This window comes from Sciurus vulgaris (assembly GCF_902686455.1).
Source record: "Sciurus vulgaris genome assembly, chromosome: 14".
Classification (NCBI taxonomy): domain Eukaryota; kingdom Metazoa; phylum Chordata; class Mammalia; order Rodentia; family Sciuridae; genus Sciurus; species Sciurus vulgaris.
The window spans coordinates 64,172,265-64,195,703 of record NC_136475.1 but is presented as its reverse complement, the minus strand read 5'-3'; the positions used below and the strand labels follow the sequence as shown (position 1 = coordinate 64,195,703).

Here is a 23,439-nt window from a genome sequence, read left to right as displayed (position 1 = left end):
TATCTATAAGAAACATGTCATTTTGGGTGCAGAGTATAAATATGAACAAATAATAGCATTGTCCTTCAATTTAGGAAACAGTTTAAGCAATTTTTAAAATATTACAATATTAGAAATACAATTTAGCATCACTAATCTTGCCTTCTTAAAGGAACAGTAGCATGTGTAGCATGTGATTTGTAATTTTTAATTTTTTTTTTTTTTTATTGAAGATTGAACCCACGGGTGCTTTACCACTGAGCCATATCCCCAGCCCTTTTCATTTTTTATTTTGAGACAGGTTCTCATTAAGCTGCTTAGAGCCTTGCTGAGTTGCTGAGCGTGGTCTCAAACTTGTGATTCTCCTGCCTTAGCCTCTGAGTTGCTGAGATTATAGGCATGCCGTACCATGCCAAGCATACTTTTAAAATTCTTAAACTTTCTTTTCCCTTTTCCCCCCCTGCTTTTTGGAAGCCGGGTCTTGCTGTGTTGCCCAAACTGGCCATCCCCTGCCTCAACCTCTCCAGTAAATGGAACTACTGGCAGGTAACACTGGAATGGCTGACTTTTAAATATTAATCTAGTCTAAGGCATTCTTTTAAGTAGTCACATGAGATATTTTTCTTATAAGATTATTTGTGGAGTTTTTTTCTTAAACAACTTTTAATATCTTATTGGTTGCCTTGAAGAGTTCAACATAGCTTAAATTACATAACATGACATGAATAGTAACTCTGAAATGTTAGTACAACATCTTTAATATGAGTTAGCCAGAATGTTTTTCAAAATGTATGTGGATTAACACTCTTATCTGGAGCTGTGCAAGGCAGTACATGCCTGTAATCCCAGGAGGCTGAAGACTCAGGAGGCTGAAAGATGAGGTTTGAGAATTTGAGGCCAACCTGGGCAATATAGTGAGACCCTATCTCAAAACAGTAACAAAACAACCACCAAAAAATACTGTATGTGGACCAGCACTGAACTTGTTTGTCCCTAAGGAAATAATAAGTAAAATACAGGCTTTTTGCCTGATTTTAAGTAGATCTAAGAGGGTTTTTTTTTTTTTTTTTTTTCTTTTTCTTTTTTCTTCTTCTTCTTTTTTTTTTTTTTTTTTTAATGTTTTTAGTTGTAGATGGACACAATACCTTTATTTTGTTTATTTTGTTTTCTGTGGTGCTGGGTATCAAACCCAGTGCCTCACATGTTAGGCAAGCGCTCTACCACTGAACCACAACCCCAGCCCCTAGAGGTAAAACCCCAGCCTCTAGAGACATTTTTTAAGCATAAGTACCAGAAATGAGGGTAAAGGGAAGAATTGTTTAGAATGCTCTACTGTGTATCAAGCAAATAATTTCTTTAGAGAGAGAATGTTTGGAGATTGCTAGTTTTAAGTCTTCAGAGTCTGGCTTTTTTTTTTGGGAGTGGGGGTACCTGGGATTGAACTCAGGGGCACTCAACCACTGAACCACATCCCCAGTCCTATTTTGGACTTTTATTTAGAGGCAGGGTCTCACTCAGTTGCTTAGCACCTCGACATTGCTGCGAGGCATGTACCACTGTGCCTGGCCAGAACCTGGCTTTTAAAAGCAATGGAATACTGTACTTGGCAGTCTCAATTCCAGGGAATATTACTAGGTCTTTTTCTGTCTTTCGTTAAATTTATGAAACATAGAAAAAGCATTCTATTTTACAGGTTCATTTCTACAACATATAAAAACTTCAATATTTGTTTATAAGAAAGTTGAAAAAAAATTTTGATTTAAATATATGTGGCTCATAAGACTTTTTAAAGGAAATAGTCTCCTTCAACAGATTATCTCAGTGAAAGATTGCCAAAGCTGTTGTATATTTCTGTGTCTATATTATCTTGTTTCCTGTAGTTCTAGCCTGTCTAGCACTATTTTAATGCTTTTGATTTTGCATATTGCATTGTAGTTCACAAAGAGCTTTTATTTCATTTATTCTACATACCGATCTTGGGAAGCAAATTATTACCCTTTTAAAGATTAAACAGATTCAGACTGTGTGTGTGTGTGTGTGTGTGTGTGTGTGTGCTTTCAAAGTTATTTTAATTTTTTTTTTCCTTTCCTTTTTTTTATGGTACTAGGGATTGAATCCTGGGGGACTCTACCACTCAGCTATATCCTCAGATCCTCAGTCCTTTTTTATTTTTGAGATAAGGTCTTGCCAAGTTGCCCAAGCTGTCCTCAAACTTGTGATCTTCCTTTCTCAGCCTTCTGATTCATTAGAATTATAGGAGCGTGCCACCATGCCTAGCTGGTTTTTTTTGTTTGTTTGTTTTTGTTTTGTTTTTGTTTTTTAAAGGAGGACTAATTTGTGGGATTTGTGTCCATGTTTATTTTTTATTTTATTTTATTTTTTCAGTACTGGAAATTGAACTCAGGGTCTTGTGCACTCTAGGTAACCATTCTACCACTGAGCTACATTCCCAGTCCCCATGTTATTTTTAAATAATGAAAACAATACCAATAAAATGAATACAAAGATAAATGATCTTTTCTCTAGCCTGTGTGTATGTAACTGATGTTAATATGTTGATATACTTGTTGTTAGTCTTTTCCTATGCCTAGATTTTTAATATTTAAAATCATACTATGGATCTAATTTTGTCTTCTGGTTTTTTCATTGGATCCTAACCATTTTTTAAAAAACTTGAAGTCAATTTTCTGACAGTGTACAATATTCTTTCCCTACTCTTTTAGTGATTCTTGATAACCCAGTGATACATGAAGTCTCACATCTGGATTTGAACTCTTCTAAATCTGATTCTTTTCCTCAGAAAATGGTTTACCTTAAATAATCAGGGTTTTTTTGTTTTTAAGAATTATTCTGTTGATAAAGCTTTTCTGCTTATAAAAATGTCAGTCATTTTGTAAAGGGAGAAACTTAAAAATTCAAACCATGCCCTTGGTTGTTGAGTGGTTAGATAGCTGATAGCATTGGTTTTTGTAGTTATGGAGAGACATGTTAGGTGATTGCCCATTTTACAAATTTTGAAGTTGTTGTATTGCCTATATTTTAAACAAAATACTGTATCACCCAGTCTTGAAATCTTGGAACCATGTTTGATTCCTTTCCATTCTTGCCTACCACATTAAAATCTCTTCTAAGACTTGTCAATTCTTACCACCTTTTCTCATCTCTTATTTTGTTTTTCTACCATCATAGTTCAAATACTTATTATTCCATGCCTGGATTATTGCACAGCCTCAAGAATCTCCACCTGTCTTACTTTATTTTGTACAGGGCCTTCAGATTAATCTTCCTAAATCTGTGCTTAAATTGTGCCATTCATCCTCTCAGATCACACTTCATTGCCTAGTGACTAAATGAATTCAAACACTTAAACCTCATTCTCAAGTTCTCTGCTAATTTTTTTCTATTTTCTTAAAACATTCTGACTTAAATGACTTGTTTCTTGCTTTCCAAATTTGGTTTACCCTTCTCATTTCTCATTCCTGTGACTTTTCTAACTACCCTTCAAGACCCTTCTTTCTTTCTGAAAGAAACTCTTCCTTATATGTTTTCTTTCCTTTCTAGCCCAAGGTATTCATCCTTTGAACACTTGATAGAAGCAGTCCTAGAGTACTATCACAGAGTGCCATTTTTCAATGGCTATAATGTAGAAGTAATTGTTATAAATCTGAAACTTATTATAACTCATTTCCCTGATAATTTTCCAAATTATAGACCTGTCCATAACTGAAAGTCATGTGTTTCTGAAATCACGTGGTAGAGATTTCATGATCCAATAAAAAAACTAGGGCTCTGGTGAGTATATTGCTGATAATGTAACAGCCTTCACTTGCACACATTGTTTTATAATGGAAATGACATTTGAAGACCAGAAAATTATAATGCAATCTCAGAATAAAGATTTTAAAGATATTTTAAATATTTACTTACTATATTTTATTTTTCTAATTTCACCTAAAATGAGTGAAAATGTCCCCAACTTTGTTGGGAATATGATTAAGAACTCTACGCTCAGGTTCTAGGGTAGTGTTTTCAAGTGCATGTCATGATTACAACTTAATGGATTTTAAAGTCGGTTTATTAGTGGTCAAGACTAACATTACAACAAATGAGGAGGAAAAAAGGATTGAGGATAAAAGAAAGAAGGAAGGAATATAAAATATCCCTCAAGTGAAACTTTGTGAAACTTTTAAATTTCAGTTATATATGTTTGCCTTAAATTACAGTGTCATTTCTTTCTATGGGTGTCCAATGAATGAAACATTTTTAGTGACTGATCCCTATCTTTGAGGGAGCAGGTAGGAAGGTTGACCCATATATTGAAGTGTGAATGAGCTAATTGAAGAAATTAAAATGAATTGTGTGCTCTTTGAAAAGTTTTAAGAATCTGAATATAGTGATTAGAATATAGTTAATATCACTAGAAGTGAAATATGTGTATAGTTCTAAAATCAGTGTAATTCTAGCAAACTCAGTGTAATAAGAGTTTAGATAGAAATCTTCAGCAGGTACTAAGTTTATCTAGGTGGGTATTTGATGAAGAGCAGGATGTCTCCATGATCTTAAATTTCTCCACTTTTTGTTTGGTACTTACAAGGGGGAAAATAGTAAATATACAGTGATGAAATCAGACACACCTTGAATTCATGATCAAAGTAAATATCACTAATAGATATTGATTACATGTCTCTGGATGTGATGCCCTGAGAAGAACATATCATTTACATTGTTTTCCAGACAAGGACTCATAGCCTAATATAATCATGGGAAACTGTGATTCCCCATGGAATCATTTTATTTTTTTAAAAAGATTGGGGAGCAGTATTTTTTTTTTTTTTTTTTTTTATGTTATAAAGACAAAAACTGTGGTAAGGTTCTAGATCAAAGTAGGCTAAAAAGACATGACAACTAAATATAATATCTGATTCTAGACTGGATCATGAATTAGAGGGAAAAATACAATAAAGGATATTATTGGATCACTTTGCAAAATATATATGTAGATTAAAGTATTGCATTGTTTAATTTACTGAAGTTGATGTCTATTCTTAGACAATGTAAGAGTATTTTTACTAAAATTAGGGAGAAAGGTACATGATGTTTGTAACTTAATTTCAAATGTTCCGAAAAAATATGTATATGTGTTTTGTACATATACATATCTATAATATAGAGGGTACATGCATGTGTGCAAACAAAGCAAATGAGATAATGTTAACAGTAGTTAAATTTGGCGAAAGCTCTATGTAGTGTGTTCTTTGTGCTCTGCTTGTTCTTGTGGCTTTTCTGTGAACTTGACATTATTTTCAAGTACAAAGTTTTAAAATTGTATGACCTTTGCACTATAGTCCATAGTATAACATTTTTAAAATATGAAACTATCCCCTCTCCCAGAAATTCTAGGACAAACCCTTGGGGGATAAAACTGTGGCTCCAAGAATATGTTCCATGTATATATATATCATGTGGCTTCCTTTTATCCCTAGGCCTCACTTTGAGAAACATGTCTCTTGGCCAGAGGCAGCTGTGGTTCAAACTTAGCTGACAGACATGTTTTGTTTGGCTCTTTGAGTACTTTAAAAATTGGGAAATTTCACAGAAAAATCTGAGTCTTTGGTAACTACTTAAAAATGAAATGATCTTGCCACTCTGGGCTTACATTCCAGATAGTCCCTTTACTCACTAAGCGTTGTTTCATGGGCCTTGGTCTTTACCTTATAGTCAACTTGTTTCATTTACTGCATGACTTGGTTTCTATAGACATAGGTTTGCTTATGCTGGAGAGGTGGTTAAGGGTCTTGTCTTTGCACTCATGACAATGAGAATTAAGTTGCTGAACTGATGCTGTATCACTTCCCAGCATTTTAGTGTTTATTTTCTATATACAAGTCCATTGCCCTATAACCATACTACAACCAACCAAAATGGAAAATAGTGATACATTGCTACTCCGTCTAGTCCTCAGACCCATTCTAATGTCATCATTTTAATGTTTTCTCTCCCTCCTTCCCTCTCTTTTTAAAGCAAAAGGGTTCAGTTCAGAATTACATGTAGTATTTTGTTTTCATGTCTCTTTAGTCTCCAGTCTGGAACAGTTCCTGAGTCTTTCTGTGGATTTCATGACCTCGATAGTATTAGACCTGGTTTTTTGTAGACTGTCCTCTATTTGATGTTTCCTCTGATTAGATTCAAGTTATGCATCTTGGCAGAAACACCACAGAATTGGAGCTGTATTTGTGACATTGCTATCAGGTGGCATCCACGTTTTATTTCTCTAATTACTGATAGTCTATTTTGATCATTTGATTAAGATGGCCAGGCCTCTCCGCTATAAAATTACTTTTCTTTCTTTTTTACTTTGTAGTTAGTATTTTGTAGGAGGTTTTTTTTTGAAACTATGTAAATATTGTGTTTTTCATCAGACCTTCAATTTATTGATTTATATATGTCTTGCTTTTGTGTGTGTGGGGGGGTAATTGGGGATTGTACTCAGGGATGCTTTACCACATCCCTATTTTTTATTTTTATTTATTTATTTTAATTAATTATTTTTGTATGTGTGTGTGCTGGGGATTGAATCCAGTGTACTCAACCATTGAGCAACATCTCCAGCTCTTTTTTAATATTTTATTTAAATGGGTCTCACTAAGTTGCTAAGTGCCTCATTAAGTTGCTGAGGCTGTCTTTGAATTTGCAATCCTCCTGCCTCAGCCTCCCAAGCCACTGGGATTACAGGCATGCGCCACCGTGCCCTATTTTTTATTCTGAGACAGGATCTTATTAAGTTGCTGAGGCTGGCCTGGAATTTATGGTCCTTCTGCCTCAGTGTCCCTAGATTCTGGGATTACAGGTATGTGTCATTGTGCCCAGCTTGATTTGTTTATACCTGTATGGACTTTGGTATTCTGTTTTTTAAAATGGGTTATAATCCATTATTTTTTATCTTGATGTTCAAATTGGCTCCATTTTGGCCACTGGGTACCCTTCAAGCTAGCTTCTGTTTTAAAGCTGAGGACTTTCTTGCTTTCTGACACTAAGATGATTCAAGTTCATCTTATACTCTCCCTGCTCCAGCCCTGAAGTTAGCCATTTTCTGAAGGAACCCTCATTCTTTTTATGGAGAATGACATTTAAAATTCAGACTTCTATGTACTAGTTCTGCTCATTGCTGTCAGAGTTCTTTCACAGTAGTCAGGGAATATATGTATGTGCATATGTATGTAGAGGTGTATAAAGGTATTCATGTCTGTGTTTACTGTTACAGCAGCATAGGGTTCATTTTAGTTTTCTGTCTTTATTTCTGAGGTGCTGGGAATTGAACCCAAGGCCTTGCCTATGCTAGGAGTGCACTGTGCTTCTGAACTGTAGCCCCATTATTTGTGAATACCTTCAGCAACTGTGAAAACCTGGCTTCCATTATGCATAACATACTTATTTATTTGATAATCACTTTGCCCCCCAATATGTAATCAGTCTTCTCCCTCCTGTTTCTTTTCCTGCTCAGTTCTGACTCCTTGTGCTGAACTGCTCCCTTGTTTTGTGCAGAAGTCCTTATGCCTCTTGGGCTGCAGCACCGTAAGCAGATTCCTTTCTCATCCACTTGGATGTGGACACCCTGTGCTTGGGCTTTAGCACTCCATGCTAGGCTTCTCTTTTGCCAGAATGACCTCTTTATACACCTGTCTTGACTCATTCCGCTGAATGGCTTTAGGACTGCACTCAGTGTATGTGTGAGTGTGTGTGTGTTTGTAGGGACTAGACAATTTTTTTAATTTTAAAAAAGTTGATAAAACAGATTAGTGAAAAACTTGAAAACTGTAATCTTTCTATGAAATAACCCAAGTATTTCATTTTGTATTATTTCCAAAATATTATTTACATGTGTATTAGTTTGCTGGAGCTGTAAGGTATAACAGATGGAGTGACTTAAACAACAGAAATTAATTTGCTCATAGTTCTGGAAAGTAGAGATCCAAGATCAAGGTCTAGGCAGGTTTCTTTCTTTTGAAGCCTCTTTCCCTAGCTTGCAGATAGCTGGTCTCACGTGGTCTTTTCTCCATGCAAGCACATCCCTGGTGTGTATTCAAATTTCTTCCTCTTAAAAGGACACTAATGATATTGAATTAGGACTCACTCATATGACCTTGTTTTAACTAATTACCTCTTTAAAGATCTTATCTCTAAATATAGTCATATTCTGAAGTACTATGGACTTCAATATATGAATTTTGGTGGGACACAGTTCAACCCATATCAGTGTACATATGTATTTCATATAATTTCAAATAAGGTACAGGTGAATTATGTTATTTGAATTAGCAAAAATATTGGTTGTCTATTTTAACAATTTTATAACTATTTATTTATTATTTATTTATTTTAGACCATGATGTAAATTAGTTTGAAGGTATCTGCAGTCATTCAGGATCATATCTCATTTCTTACTATCTTGTTTCCATATTTAAACATCAACAATTATCTTTGAGCAAGGTATGGTTAGGTGGCGTGTATGAGTTGGGGACTGGTTAAAGAAAATATTTTTAAGCAACGAAAGCACTCACATCTTTTCACTTAAAGTATTGTGACTGTCTTTCTTTAGCAAGTATAAATATAAACTTCAGTGCATCGTATTCTGTCATTTGGACATAAGTCACCTTAAGTTTTGTGTGTAGAATACAATTTAACTTATTTTTGATGACCGATGATAGTTATTATGAGCATTGGACATGGTTCTTGCCATGTTACAGTGGTGCCTTTGAGAACTTTATGTGGGACTGTACACTCCATATACAGATGATTCTAAAACAGTTAAGTTATAACTAGACAGTTACAATAATCTTCCTTGTTGCTTGTCACCTCACTTAGGATCAGTCCTTACTCTTTCTTCTTTTTACTTTGTTTTAAAATTTCATATGAGTTTTTATTTTTTAAAATCTGTAAGATCTCTTTTTTCACTGTCAGGCCTAAAATTTGACAGTAATTTCTTGATGACAAATATCCAGTCAGATTTCTGTGATTATATCTTAAGTCTCACTTTATAGTGATTTTTTAAAAACAGAATTTACATAAGATCCATACATTATGTTTGGTTGCTCCGTCTCTTTTTTTTTTTCCTCTGATACTGGGGCTTGAACCCAAGGATTCGTGCATGCTGGGCAAGTGGTGCACCACTGAGCTACGTCCCCAGCCATATTTTTTATTTTAAAGCATGAGTAACTTGAGGCTTGGCTAAATTGCTGAGGTTGACCTTGATTTTGCAATCCTTCTAAGCCTAAGCCTCCTGAGCTGCTGAGATGCACCACTGTGCCCAGTCCTTTTTAAAAATTTTATTTCAAGACAGAGTCTCACTAAGGCCTCTAATTTGCAGTCGTCTTGCCTCAACCTCCCAAGTACCTGGGATTACAAATGTTAGTTTTCATGCCCAGTTGCTAGGTCAGTCAGTGTCTGTCTGTCTTTCTGTCTGTCTCTCACTCTTTTTTTTCTTTTTCTTTCTTTGTGCATGTGTGTGTGTGTGTGTGTGTGTGTGTGTGTGTGCACGCACGCGCGTGCTACTGGGGATTGAACCCAGTGACATACTACCCCTGAGCTACATCCCCAGCATTTTTTATTTTTTGTTTTGAGACAGGATCTCACCAAATTGCCCAAGCTGGCCTGAAACTTGGCATTCCTCTTGCTTCAGCCTCCTGAAAGGCTGGGATTACAGGTGTGTGCTGCCACACCCATTTCTACTGTGTCTTTTAAACCTCTTAATCTGTGTTCCCTGTCCCTTTTCTTTTTCCTTTGCAAAGTAAAGAAACTATCTTTTTGTTTTATACAGTTTAAACTAGTGCTGATTATATATATCCTTTGGTGTTATTTGATAGATTTCTTTGCCTTTTGTAAATCCTTTAAATTAAAACTCAAGGATTTTTATGTATTTACTATATATTAGTTTGCCGAACTTATTCTTTTTGATGCTTAGATTTTTCTAATTTTGGCCTTTTGGAGTATCTTCAGATTGGCTCCTAAATTCTGACCTTAGAGGTCTTCCTTGCTTTCTGATGTGACAAAGGTCCAAACTTATCTTTAACATTTCCTGCCCTAGTCCTGCAGTCCTTTATTTCTTCAAGAAGTTGTGCCTTTCAGCATAAAAGTGATATTCTAGGTTCTAAAGGTATTTTTTGCTACCGTTTAGTTTTTCTAGTCTTCTAGTTCAGTCTTTTTTTTTTTCTTTCTAATTTCCAATTTTAAATCTGCTATAGGTGGAGAAACCAGTTCACAAAACTTGTTTGACTATAAAGATCATTCTGAACCCAGAAATCATGGCCTGTGACTATTTAAATTGCAGGTTCATACTTAATAAATATTGCTAATATTTGTAATATGAGTAACAATACCACATGTTCTTCAGAATAATATAAATCGACTTCAATATTGGTACATTATAATTCTACATAATAGTGGACTTTTGTATATTTGTATGATATAATTTTGTAAATTTAATTCCCCAGGAAACTCTCCCCCCATTTCTTCTTCTCTACTCTGATGATCTTCTACTTTCATGAGATTCCCTCCCCCACCTTTTTTTCCTTAATTCTATTTTCCACATATGAGAGAAAACATATGACCCTTGACCTCTGAACCTGGTTTATTTTGTTCAACTTAATGCTCTCAAGTTCTGTCCATTTTCCTGCCTATTAATTGACTTCTGAGTGAGATCCTTAATAAAATTCATGAGCTTTTAGTTCACAAACTTTATGGTGTGTATAAATATACACACATTTTAAAAAAATATGGATCACTTGTGCTATCCAAATTTTTAAGATTACCAGATAAATCTCTTTATCAGTAAGGTGTTAGTTTATTGTTACATATTCCATAAGAATGCATTTCTTTCCCCACTTTTAAACATTTTCTCAGGCTGGGAATATAGCTCCAGTGGTGGATCATTTTCCTCACATTCTCAAAAACAAAGAAACCAGAATGCACTTTTTCTGCTATTCCAAAGTTGATGATGGCTTCCTAAAGTTGAGATGATTTTCTGTTTTAAAACAGAGCTATTCAGTAGTATTGATGGCAGACATTTTTCTTTGAATCATTTTTCACTTCTGTATACTATTTAGAAGTAACTGCCCTATGTTAACCTTTAAGTCACAATCATGTGCAGATCTTTTAGTGAATTTCAGAGCAAATGACAAAATTTGCATATTTCATTGAGCCATTTGTTCCAGAAGAGTGTCATAATTGATGAGTGAGTGGGACTTTTTTGTTGTTTTTTTTGTTGTTGTTGTTTTTGGTAAGGATATCCTAATTCGGTTTAGTTTGGGCATAGCTTTTGACTGCTTTTAGTACCTCTTGGCATTACTCTTATTTCTTTAGTCTTCTCCAGTTATGATTGGTGTACATAATGTTTGTAGCACAAGCAGTGATTTCTCATTTTTTACGGTCTAAGGTGGATTCAAGTTATTGAGAAAATAAAGTAAAAAAGGATAAAGAGAGATGATTGGAAAGACAAAAAATGTTTGTCTTTTTTATTTTTTGAGAACAAGTTTGTGAGTGTGATTTTATGATTATAAGTACACTGAAACTTGTACATTGTCCAACTCCTTACCTTGGTTCATTAGGGCATTCTATAATGGAGCTAAGGTTATGGGTTTGAGTGTTATATACCTTACTTTTTTGAGATTCCTAATTGTAGATATTTTCATTCATATTAGCTTCTATGGATTACACCTGTGCTAAGCGAAGTGGGAAATTAGTGAATGAGACACTCAAAATCCCTGCTCTCATGAGGTTTATAGTTCTGTGGGGAGTTCAGGAAATATTTATTGAATGCTTGGTATGTGCTCAGCACTCTTCCAGGTATAAACAAAGTCCTTATGGGTTTATAATGTAAACTTTTAAAATATGGAGTAATAAAAATCGTGTTGGTAAAGTATAAAAAACACCTTTGGGAACAAGGACGCTTACCTTAGGTCTCCAACATTGAGCTTTTTCTTTAAACACATGTCTTTGGAGTTGAAGCAGAAAAATAGAGTTCAGGTCACAATGTCCCTCCTATCTTGGAAACAGCTTAGAGGAATATTTACTTCCCATCCCCCACTCCTAAACACTTGAGGAAGTGACATACTAGCTATAGAATTAACTTTGGTTGCAGGGTTTTTTTTTTGTTTTTTTTTTTTTTATTTAAAAGTAGCTACTGGAGTCTTTATTTTTTAGGTTCATTCCACCAATCATAAACCAGATGAAATTTATGGCATGATTGAGAGACTATCCCCTGGCATTTGCAAGATTGAGTAATTTGAATGACCACACAGTGTGCAACCCAAGTAAACAAAACTTAAAATCAGTTGCAGTTTTTAACCTGCAGAGTGGCCATCATCAATTCCTTGCCCTTATGATATCCTGATTTAAGGTTATGAATTCAGTGACTTCGATCCTCTGTTACCTGTTTATAAGTGACTGTTTTCTGTATTTGTTTTTTTCTCTGTCAAGTTTGAATTTTGTGATCTGTGGTATATTTACTTTAGGAGATAATCATTGATAATCGTAATTTGCACACCACATTTAAAGAAATTTGATTCATTTGGATAGCTTATTGAAAAGGGGAAACAAGGCAAGGGATATACCATTTTTTAAGCTATGATTTCAGGCACTATGTCAGACTTTTTACATAAATTAACTATAATAAGTTTCTAAGGACGAATTTCTTTTCTTTCCTTTTTCTGTGCTGGAAATTGAACACAAAGCCTCAATCAGGGGCAAGTCTCTCTACCACTGTGCTACATCCCCACCTGGCAAAAGATCATAATTTCAGTTAAAAGAAAAAAAAAAAAAGAACCACCACAGGGTGACTGTTAATAAATCAAATAAAACTGAACCTATTGTTACAACTTTTTTGCGGGGGCTGTGGGGTGAGATTGTAGTACAGATCAAGCATCTGTAATCCAAAAATCCAATGTGTTCCAAAATCTGAAATTTTTTAGGCATTTCAGAGCTCAAAGTTTTGTATTCTGGATCATTTCAGATTTTTGAATTAGGTGTGCTCAGTTGGTAAAGTCTATGCAAATATTCCTGAATCAGAACAACTCCCAAATCAGAAGTGCATCTCTGATCTCAAGCATTTTGGGTAGAGATACTCAACTTGTAATATCTATTGATAGCTTTTTGGTGGCTAAAATTAACTGATAGCTCCCAAATAGAAAATCTTATAATTTAACAAATATTTATTAAGCAAATCTTACATGGCAGGCATTGTTTTCCTATTGGGAATATATCAATGAACAAAACAAACATCCCTGCTTTCATAAAGCTTATAATGAAGGTGGATGAACAGTTAACAATTTTCCTCAGATTATTCACTTTTAGGTCAATGACTCATGTATTTTGATGTCTGCACTATCAATCAATACATTTTCCTTTTTTCTTAGAATATATATTGGTGATGTAGCCTGTAAGAGGTTTGGTTCTGTCAGACAAGCTTAGAGTTAAATAATCTTGGGGATGCAAAATAAGTAGTTAAAATAGGACAGCTGCTGGTCCCAGTGGTCATACCTGTCTGTAGTCCCTGCTACTTAGTACCACTTGAACCCAGTTCAAGACCAGCCTGGACAGCATAATGAGACCCCATATCATCATCATCATTAAATATATTTTTAAAAACACATGACAGCTGTGTTAGGGCGCTATATATATATATATATATATATATATATATATATATATCTTAGGATCTGATTTTATGATACGTTTTTGGACTATTTACATACTTTGTTAAGCTTCCATTCTCACTTTCTGAGTTTTTATTCATATTTAAGGTCTTATTTATTATACTACTTTTATATGCTTGGACATATATTTCCTTTTAGTTTTAATATTTTTTTTTCTTCTGGAAGTATCTGGTCATATTTCAATAAAATTCTACTTCTTTTCACGTTAATTTCAGTAGGTCATTGTTTATCAATCTGAATTCAGGACCCCTATCTAATTACTAAGAAGAATTCTTGGGATGTTGTGGAGATCTTTAAACAGCTGTTTGTGGGCGGTGGTGATGTTAGAGGCAAACAGTGGGTTGTATGACCAGGATGAGGTCACCTCTTCCACCTTTTGGCCCTTTTTCTTTCCGGACTTGAACACCTACTTTGGTATTTAAAAGCAGTTTGGGCTATTTGTTGTGCTGCAAAGAGTTGTTTAATAGACACACCTGTACAATAATGTTAGATTTTTTTTTTGGATGAGACTTTTGGGGCTATGACTATGTTACAGAAACCATTTCAAACTATAGTTCCAATAGTTTGAAAACCATTGATGTAGTTTTCAGTATTTTGACCCACTTTAGGCAATCTTTTTGTCTAATCTCTTAGCATTTGATCTCAGCCTATTTTTATTTAACCTACATATGGTCATCAGATTATTCTTTCTAACATCCATGTTTATTGTGACTCCCCAGTTTAAGATCTTTCCTCATTTCAAGTTTTTATGAGATCAGACTTTTCTTGATCTCTGGGTTGTCCTGCTTACTGCTACCTTGATAGCATAATTTCCTCAGTATGACTTTTCTTGCTTCATTCCTTACTACCTCATTTCTTCTTACAGCATTTTTTATTTAATATCTTCCACTTCTTTCACTGCTTGCCATTTATCAAGAATCAATTTAAGCACCCCCTTTTCCTTTGACCACTCCAGTCCACAGGGGACTCCCCCACCATAGCACATTTGGTTTTACTCAGAGACCAGTCATGTATTTGTCTTATATTTTTCAGTCATATACAGCCTTATATTGTTAATTAGCTATCTTGTGTTTATAAATTTTGTTTGTCAATAAATTTCTTAAGAACAGAATATCTTATATTTGGTTTAATTTTTTTGACATAATATACTGCTTTTTGAATGCTCTTGTATTTAGTGCATAACCACTTCAGCCAATGGGAAAAACCATAATATCAATGAATTGATATAATTCTACTAAATTTCTCATTTTCATGTAATTGTGTTTTCTTTCCCCCGTGCACTAATACAGCTGTGATGTGGTGGGAAAATAACGGGTGCCAAATAATAATTGAGTAGATATTAACATTTGAATCTTATGTGGGTTCTGTTAGTTTCCTTAATATGTTAACATTTATTTTTTTCTTTTTATAAATGAAGAAACTGAGTTGAAGAGGTAAGATGACTGACTTAAGATCAGGGGTCAGCCAGCTGACCAAACCTCGTCTATTCTTGCATTGTCTTCAAGAATGTTTTATACTTGACTGAAAGAAATAAAATAAAATAAAATGACTGAAAGAAATAAAAAGTAATGTTTTGTGACACATGAAAATTATATGAAGTTCTGATTTTAGTATCCATAATAATTTTATTGGAACATGGTCACATTTATTTAGAATTGTTTATAGCTGCTTTCATGTGACTGTGGGAGAGTTAAGTATTCGGGACAGATTGAATTGCCTGAAATCTTTATTAATCTGGTTCTTCATAGGAAAAATTTTCCCACTTCTGTTTTAAATAAACTTTATGGTACAGCTGGGATTTAATTGCTAATAATACTCTGCTGAATATAGCATTGGGTCTTTGGAGAACTGCTGAGGAAATCCTATTAATAATTCTATATAGTGATGAGAGATGAAGATCAGACAGATTAGCAAGGGCTAATTAGGTCCAGAATGAATTTTGTGCTAGGCAAGTGCTCCACCTGAGCTACAACCCCAGCCACCCCCATCCCCCCCTTTTTTTTAAGAGCAAGAGTCTCAGAATAATTTTCTTCCCCTACTTATTAAGCTCTTCCTACCTCTTGTCACTGACATTTTGTGTAAACCTGGATAAGGTAATGAGCTTTTTTTGGTCAAATTTTGTTGAACTTATTTAAAACACTATATTCTGTTCCTTTGGGAATTTGCCATTTTTGTTATCAAATAAAATGCGTTTTTTTTTTTTTTGGGGGGGGGGTGCTGGGGATTGAACCCAGAGTCTTGTGCTTACAAGGCAAGCACTCTACCCACTGAGCTATATCCCCAGCCCTAAAATGCATTCTTGATAGCAGATTATCAGTCATTTATTTTAAAATACCTTTATTATATCTTGGTTTTAGTGAAAAAGGGCAACATTACAGTGTAGTTTTGACTTTATATATTTTGAAATCAGCTTTATTGAGCTGTGCTTTACCTACAATAAAATATGCCAATTTTAGAAATATATTACTTTAAAAAATTCATATCCACTACCTCAGGCAAATATAGAACATTTCCATTGCCCTAAAAATTTTCCTCATACCTCTATGTAGTCAGTCTCTTCCCTTCATCCCCAGTTTCTGGCAACACCATCTCTTTTCTATTAATGTATTTTGTTTTTTCTCAACTTTACATGACTGAAACATTACAACCTCTGGGCTTTATTTATTTGTTTTTTACTTAGCCTAATTCTTTAGAGATTTGCCCATGTCGTATGTTTCAGTCTTTTGTCCCTTTTTATTGCTGAATGATACTTCATTGCATAAATAGAGCACAGTTCATCCACTTATGGAATGATGGACATTTAAGTTGTGACCTGGTTTTGGTTTTTATGAATAAGGCTGATGTGATCATTTAATTATAACATATGCCCCCAACAACCACTAATCTCTTTTCTGTTCCTTGAATTTGACTATCTGGTGCTCATTTGAAAAAATTTGTCGTCTTATTAAGTTTTGAGGGTTTTAAAAATATGCTTTGAATAAAAGTTATTTATCAAATATGTTTTGCAAGTATTTTCTCCCAGTCTGGGGCTTGCTTTTTCATTAATTGTGTCTCTAGAAGATTGAAAGTTTTCTGTTTTGATGAAATTCATTTTATCAGTTTTTTTGAGGAAGTTCATCCTAATTTTTTTCTTTTGTAGTTCATACTTTTTAATGTCCTATTTAAGATTTTCACCTAACCCCGTGTTCACAGAGATTCTCTCCTATTATTTTGTTGTAAAGGATTATAGTTTTACCTCTTATTTTTAGGTCTGTGATCCCTTTATAAAGTTAATTTTTGTATAAGGTATAAAATAAGGGTCAAGGTTCATTTATTTTCACATGGTTATACTTTTGTTCTAGCACCCTTGGTTGAAAAGATTACTATTTCTCCACAGTGAATTGCTTAAAGCCAATAGACCACATATGTGTGCGTAGTTATGGACTGTATTCTGTTCCATTTACCTCTGTATTTATTATTAAGCAAGTACTATACTGTCTTAATTTTTAGAACTGTATAATAAAGATTTCAGTTAAAAATTTTAATTTGAGAAATAATTTAGAGAAACAAATTTAGGTTTAAAACTTTGTAGATCAACAAAATGATATTTCAGTGATCATTATGCATATTTCATATTTACTTTATATTTCTAGAGTTTGCTTTTAAAATTACTTTTAAGAACACAATATTCCTTGATTCATTAAAATTCTTAGGAGTTAGTTTAATATTTGTATTTTATAAATGAGGAAACTTTACTGTGTAAGATTTAATAAGTTTGGTTTGAGATTATACAGTTAGCATGATAAAGCCCAAGTCTTAAGTGTTCAAAAATCCAGTACTCTGCACCATGCCACACTTCTTTCTTTCTTCTCCTGCTGTTTTCTTATGTTAAATATTGGTGAATGAGTGTTTTCTGGATAATTTAATCACCAAATTGCATTTAATTAAAGTCTGGAAGAGCTGAGAATGTGACTTAGTGGTAAAGTGCTTACCTAGCATGTAGGAGTCTCTGGGTTTGTTCCCCAGCACTGCAAGAAGAAAAATAAAGTATAGAACTATCTGAGAACAATTAGTCCATTTTCCTGGTCACAAACATCACATTACACATTAAGAAGTCAAAATTGGGCTTTTTTCTTTCTTTTTTTTTTTTTTTAAACAACCAAACAGGTGTTCATAGTTTCATTTTAAATTCGGAAATGAAGGAAAGAAGCAAGATTTGTTATGAGAAAGCAGAAAGATTTCTTGAAAAAAATTGTTTTAAGAATTACAGATGTTCTTATCAAAATGAGAAAAAGAATAATAGGACTTAAGTTTTAAATGTGTGACTTATTCATATTCTCTTCTATTACCAAACCTATTCCTTATAACCTTAAATCTCACACAGTGTGTGTGTGTGTGTGTGTGTGTGTGTGTGTATATATTATATATAAAATCATTGGAACTGTTTCTTACTGTGTCTTACCTCCATTACTCACCAAATAGTTTAGGTCCTCACTAAGTTGCTGAGGCTGACTTTGAAATTGAAATCCTTCTGTCTCAGCCTCCTGACCTGCTGGGATTACAGGCACCAGTTGGAATATATTTGATAGGCCTATGGATGTGCTTGATGTATGTATATAAAGAATGAAGAAAAGGAATTTGATCATGGGTGACTGGTAAAAACCTAATAAATTTGATGATGCTATTTACTGATGATGTTGGGAAGAGAGATGAATTGAAAGAACTACACAATAGATGGAGGGAAATCAGTTAGAAGCTGTTAGAACATTTTAAAAAGTTTTTTGTAAATTTAGTCAATCACATGTGCCAATACCTATAATCCCTTTGACTCAGGAGACTAAGGCAGGAAAATTGCAAGTTTGAGCCTAACCTGTCTCAAAATTAAAAAAAAAAAAAATATTTTAAGGGCTAGGGGTCAGGCACAGTTGCTATATGCCTGTAATCCCAGCAATTCAGGAGGATGAGGTAGGATTACAAGTTTGAGGCCATCCTAAGAAATTTAGTGAGACCCAAGGAACTTAGTAACCCTGTCTTTTTGAACATATAAAAAGGAACAAAAAAGGCTGGGGATGTAGCTTAGAAGTAAGTCCCCCTGGATTCAATACCCAGTACCAAAATAAAGGGAGGTGGGTGTAGTTCAGTATTAGAGTATCCCTGGGTTCAATCCCCCATTCTTGGGGAGGGGGTGTTTAACTTAAAGTTTTATTTTCATAAAAAGTAATATCACATCTTAGACATTGAGAAGGTTGACAAAATCAGATTACTTCGAATTCTACCTTTCTTATACAGTCATATCTAGTGTTTTCATGTATATCTTCCTAGTCTTGTGTAGGGGTTGGCAAATTTTCTGTAAAGTCTGCTACCCAACTCTATTTTAACATGAAAGCAGTCACAGAAAGTATGTAAACAAATGAGTGTGCTTGTGTTCCAACAAAATTTCACTTATGGACACTTGAACTTCGTGTAATTTTCACATTGCAAAATACCTTTTATTGATTTTTTTCCCCCCAAACATTTAAAAATGTAGAAACATTCTTAGCTCATAGGCCATACAAAAACAGTTGACAGTTGGGTTTAGCTGTCCAGCCAGTTGCTGACTTCTGTTTTGTGCATTTGTTTTATTGTCACTCTAATATCTTACATTGAATTTTATTGTCTACCTTTTGTACTTAATATATGTGGAAGTATACATTGTTTTAATTGAAAGCCAGAATGATTGCATTTGCTAAAGAATAAACCCTGATAAACTTAGAGTTTACAAAGTACTTTTATATTCTTATTACTTTTAATTTTTATTGGTACATAAAATATATATTATGTACATAATTGAAAGTAGTCTATATATTATCATTAGAACTGTATCTTGCCTCCATTATCCCCTATGTTGGCTTTATTTATTTATTTTTATATATTAACTTTATTTTAGTTTTCTTCCCACAGTATTAATCATTATAGTAGTGAAAGGATAGGTTCATGTTGGGAGATGATCTCATTTGGAAGCAATGTTCAGAACACTAAGATGAGAGAATGAGTAGGTTCTCAAATGAAATTAGAAAGGGTCGCAGAAATGTGGCCACCTGGGGGAGTTTTGAGTTGTTCAATAGTTTCAAATTTTATCTATTGATAATCATTGTTTAATTTATTGATTTAATTTTGTATGTTCTTCATTGACTTATTTGTGAGTATAACACTCAGCTCTCTTTTCCTCATTCTAGGACTCGTTGCCACTTAAGTGTTTCCCACCATCTCAAATTGAATTTTTTAAGAAAATTTTCTTTTAGTTGTAGGTGGACACAATACCTTTATTTTATTTATTTATTTTTATGTGGTGCTGAGGATCGAACTTAGTGCCTTACACGTTAGGCATGCGCTTTATCACTGAGCTATAACCGCAGCCCTCAAATTGAATTTTTAAAATCCCCAGCTTTGAGTTCCATTTTCTCAAGAGTCTGGGTCTCATGCCTTATACTTGGTTGAAATTTTACTCTTTTTAAAAGTTCATATTCTGACAAATTCAAACCCTCAAATACTAGAGTGTTTTTATAGCAAAGATCTTGGTCATCTGTCATTTTATAGTACCATAAGGTAGATGAAAAATAGGTAAGGATTATTTGAAAACCTCAGGCATTTAAATATGATTGCATTTTGCCAGAGCAACTGGCTTCCACTGGAATTCAAAAACTCACAAAGCCTGTGAGAAATAAAGCAGTTGTTTGTCTTAGTTATCAGAATAATTGATTCTACTATGATCACTTTCAGTTTTCTGTAGTCCCTATCTAGAAACCCTGAGATTCTTGGTGCACCTTTAAAAGTATTCAGGATTTTACTAATCTGAAGAGATAATAGGTAATACTCAACAATCCTAACACTACTTTGCAGGCTCTGACTGGTAGGGTATGAACTTAGACAGTGGGAAATTGACATGTTTCACTGGTTGGCTACATTTAGACAAACATTATCATATAGTTACAGCACTGTATGCTTCCTAGTAAATACTGTATAATATGCATTCAGTTTATTCTACTGAAGGAAAATTAATAAAAGGTTTTGGAGTGAAGAATAAAAAGAAGAAAAGCATTTATAATTGTGTCTGCTATGTAATTGTTTAGACTGGAAAAAATTCTTAGGAAAGAAATTGCTGTTGCAGTTTTATTTCTTAGGGCCAAACCCAATCTAATGCTATAATGAGAACTAAAATGATTTACTTTTTTTTTAAAGTTTTGGCTTCATTTCATTTCTGTTATTTTTGTTTTGTTCCATTTCTGAGAATTCTTAAAGGAGCGTTGTTGATATATTTTGTCTTAAAGTTTTCATTTTTGTTACTTGTTGAGTCATTTTATGTATTCTTATTTTTAAATGTATTGACATTATTGTCAGGTGATTATAGAATTTCCCTTTCACCATTTTTACATGATCCACATTTTGCTCAGTTAAAATCATACTTACAATTCATTATTTTTACAACATACATAAATATACACACAAAGATAGTCATCATAAGCTTTTTACTTCTAGTGTTATTGGTTTATGTAAAACTGGAATTTAAGTTGCAATAGTTAGTGAAGTAAGTGAAGTCCTTTTAAATAAGATTTGGAAAACACATTCTAAAACTGTATTCTTTATTTTTCACTTCACATTTTTCCCACTGGATTATTTATATTTATATTGTTGATTTATTGAATTTAGGTACTGAGGATACAAATTCTGTGACAGCTATATATGCTGTGTTTTTCCTCCACATTGCAACTTGCCTAGTTGTTCTTGTTCTCATTTTTTTTTTTTTTTCTTGCAGTACTGGGGGTTGAACCCAGGGGTGCTTTACTACTAAGCTGTACCCCCAGCCCCCTCAGTTTTTGGTGCAGGGTCTCATGGAGTTGCTGGGATTAACAGAATTGCACCACTCCCACTTCAGCTCTTGTTTTCTTCATGGTAATGTTTTTCCTCCTCCTCTCCTTCTCCTTTTCCTCTCTTTCCTTCTCCTTATCTGTCCTCTCCCTCCCTTTTCTTGGTAGATCACCATCCCTTAATGATGTCTTTTGATGGAGTAGGGATTTTTTAATCCTGATGAAGAAGTTTGGTTTACTATTTATTTCTTAGGGCTAGTAGAACTTTTACTTTTAGGTCAGTATTCTACTTTATATTAACTTCTTTATGTGGTATACTATAAGGATTAAAGTTCATTTTTTTTCCCTCAGCATTATCCTTACAAACAATAATAACACTATTAAAGACTTTGCTTTATTTCTAATTAATTTGAATTACAAATTATTAAAATAATTAAAATTATTATTAAATAATCAAGTAATTAAAATTATTATTTCTTTCCAGGTAGTTACATGGTTTAGCTTCTTCACTGATTACAGAAACTGCTTTTGATGTCAGATTTATGGGATCATGATTCTTTAGATCCAGTAAACTTGGCTTGGTTTTGTTACCATGTAATGTATTTATCTTAAAACTGCTTTATATCATTGTCTAAAGGAAAAGGTTATAGGATAACTCCATTATGCTACTAGGTGAATATTAGAACATGTGCTATACATGATAATCCCTAATATAATTTTGCGTGAAAGACAGTACATTTAAAAATTTTAAGGATATAGTATTCATAATAATAGTGCCTAATCTAGGGGCTGGGGTTGTGGCTCTGTGGTAGAGAGCTTGCCTGGCATGTGTGAGTCCCTGGGTTCAATCCTCAGTACTGCATATAAATAAATAGATAGATAGATAGATAGATAGATAGATAGATAGATAGATAGATAGATAGATAGATAAATATCCATTGACAACTAAAAAAAAAAATAAAAATAATAGTGCCTAATCTAGTATGCTCAGTTGTTATTTCACTATAAAATAAACAAAAATACATTAATTCTAATAAACGTATTATGAAATAATTTTCCAGAGTTTTATACAGAATAGAAAATGTGGAACTGACATTATAAAATCCACATGTTGTTAAGATTTTGTGGAAATGTATTAGTAAATATAAGACATAGGAAAATTTAAAATATAGTTCTGCATGTTCTTGTGCCATGTATAGAACTACCTTTATAAACCCGATCTTTGCCTTAACATTTCTGAGATACCAGTATTAAAAATGAGTTATCTCTTATGAGACTGAGTTTTAATTATATTACTCTGTTAGGATTTGTGCCAGCATTTGGTTAATCATTATCTTGTTGAGTATGTTTGGTTCAAGATGACTCATTTTTCAGGGAGCTCTATTGCAACATAACGTATTTACTACAGGAAGCCCAGATGGAAATGGAGCATTAGGTTAGTGGAGATTTTTTCCTCCAATCTTTTATTGTACCAAGTGTTATTAAAGTTAATTATTTTCAATAACTGATTTCTCTGTAGAACCTAGTACTTCATTAACCAAATGGTACAGGATGTGTTATTCCTTTTTCATGTCAGACAAATGTATCTCTGATGATTTTTTAAATTTGGTCTTACTCCATACGGACTAAACCTAGGTAGAATATTTTCTTTTCATCAAATTAAATACTATAATTTGAGAATTTTGGAATCATAGAGATTTGAGATTGAACCCTGCTTGTAAAATTTACTAGCTTTAGAAACTTGGGCAAATATTGCCTTGAGCCATAATAATCATATGATCATTAATGAGTGAATTTACATGTTCATTTATTAATTTTTGTAAAAATATTTACCTCATAAAAGAATAGGATTGCAAAGACTTTCAAAAGAGTGTCTCGCACTTAAAATATGCTAATTCAGTGTAGTACTAAAATACTCATTGTCTGCTGGC

General features: G+C 33.6%; 1 protein-coding gene across 4 annotated transcripts in view; it reads left to right on the top strand.

Moving 5' to 3' along the window:
- The window catches only part of EML4 (EMAP like 4), a 161,357-nt gene that overhangs the window by 4,000 nt on the left and 133,918 nt on the right, over nucleotides 1-23,439 (top strand). The window contains exon 1 of one of the 4 annotated variants that reach the window (XM_079109760.1): nucleotides 238-525. The exons of the other annotated variants lie outside the window; for them this stretch is intronic. Within the exon in view, the coding sequence (XP_078965886.1) occupies nucleotides 510-525 (16 nt within the window). The 5' untranslated portion in view covers nucleotides 238-509. Of the gene's footprint in view, nucleotides 1-237; nucleotides 526-23,439 lie in introns of those variants that run through there. 4 annotated transcript variants of the gene reach the window in all.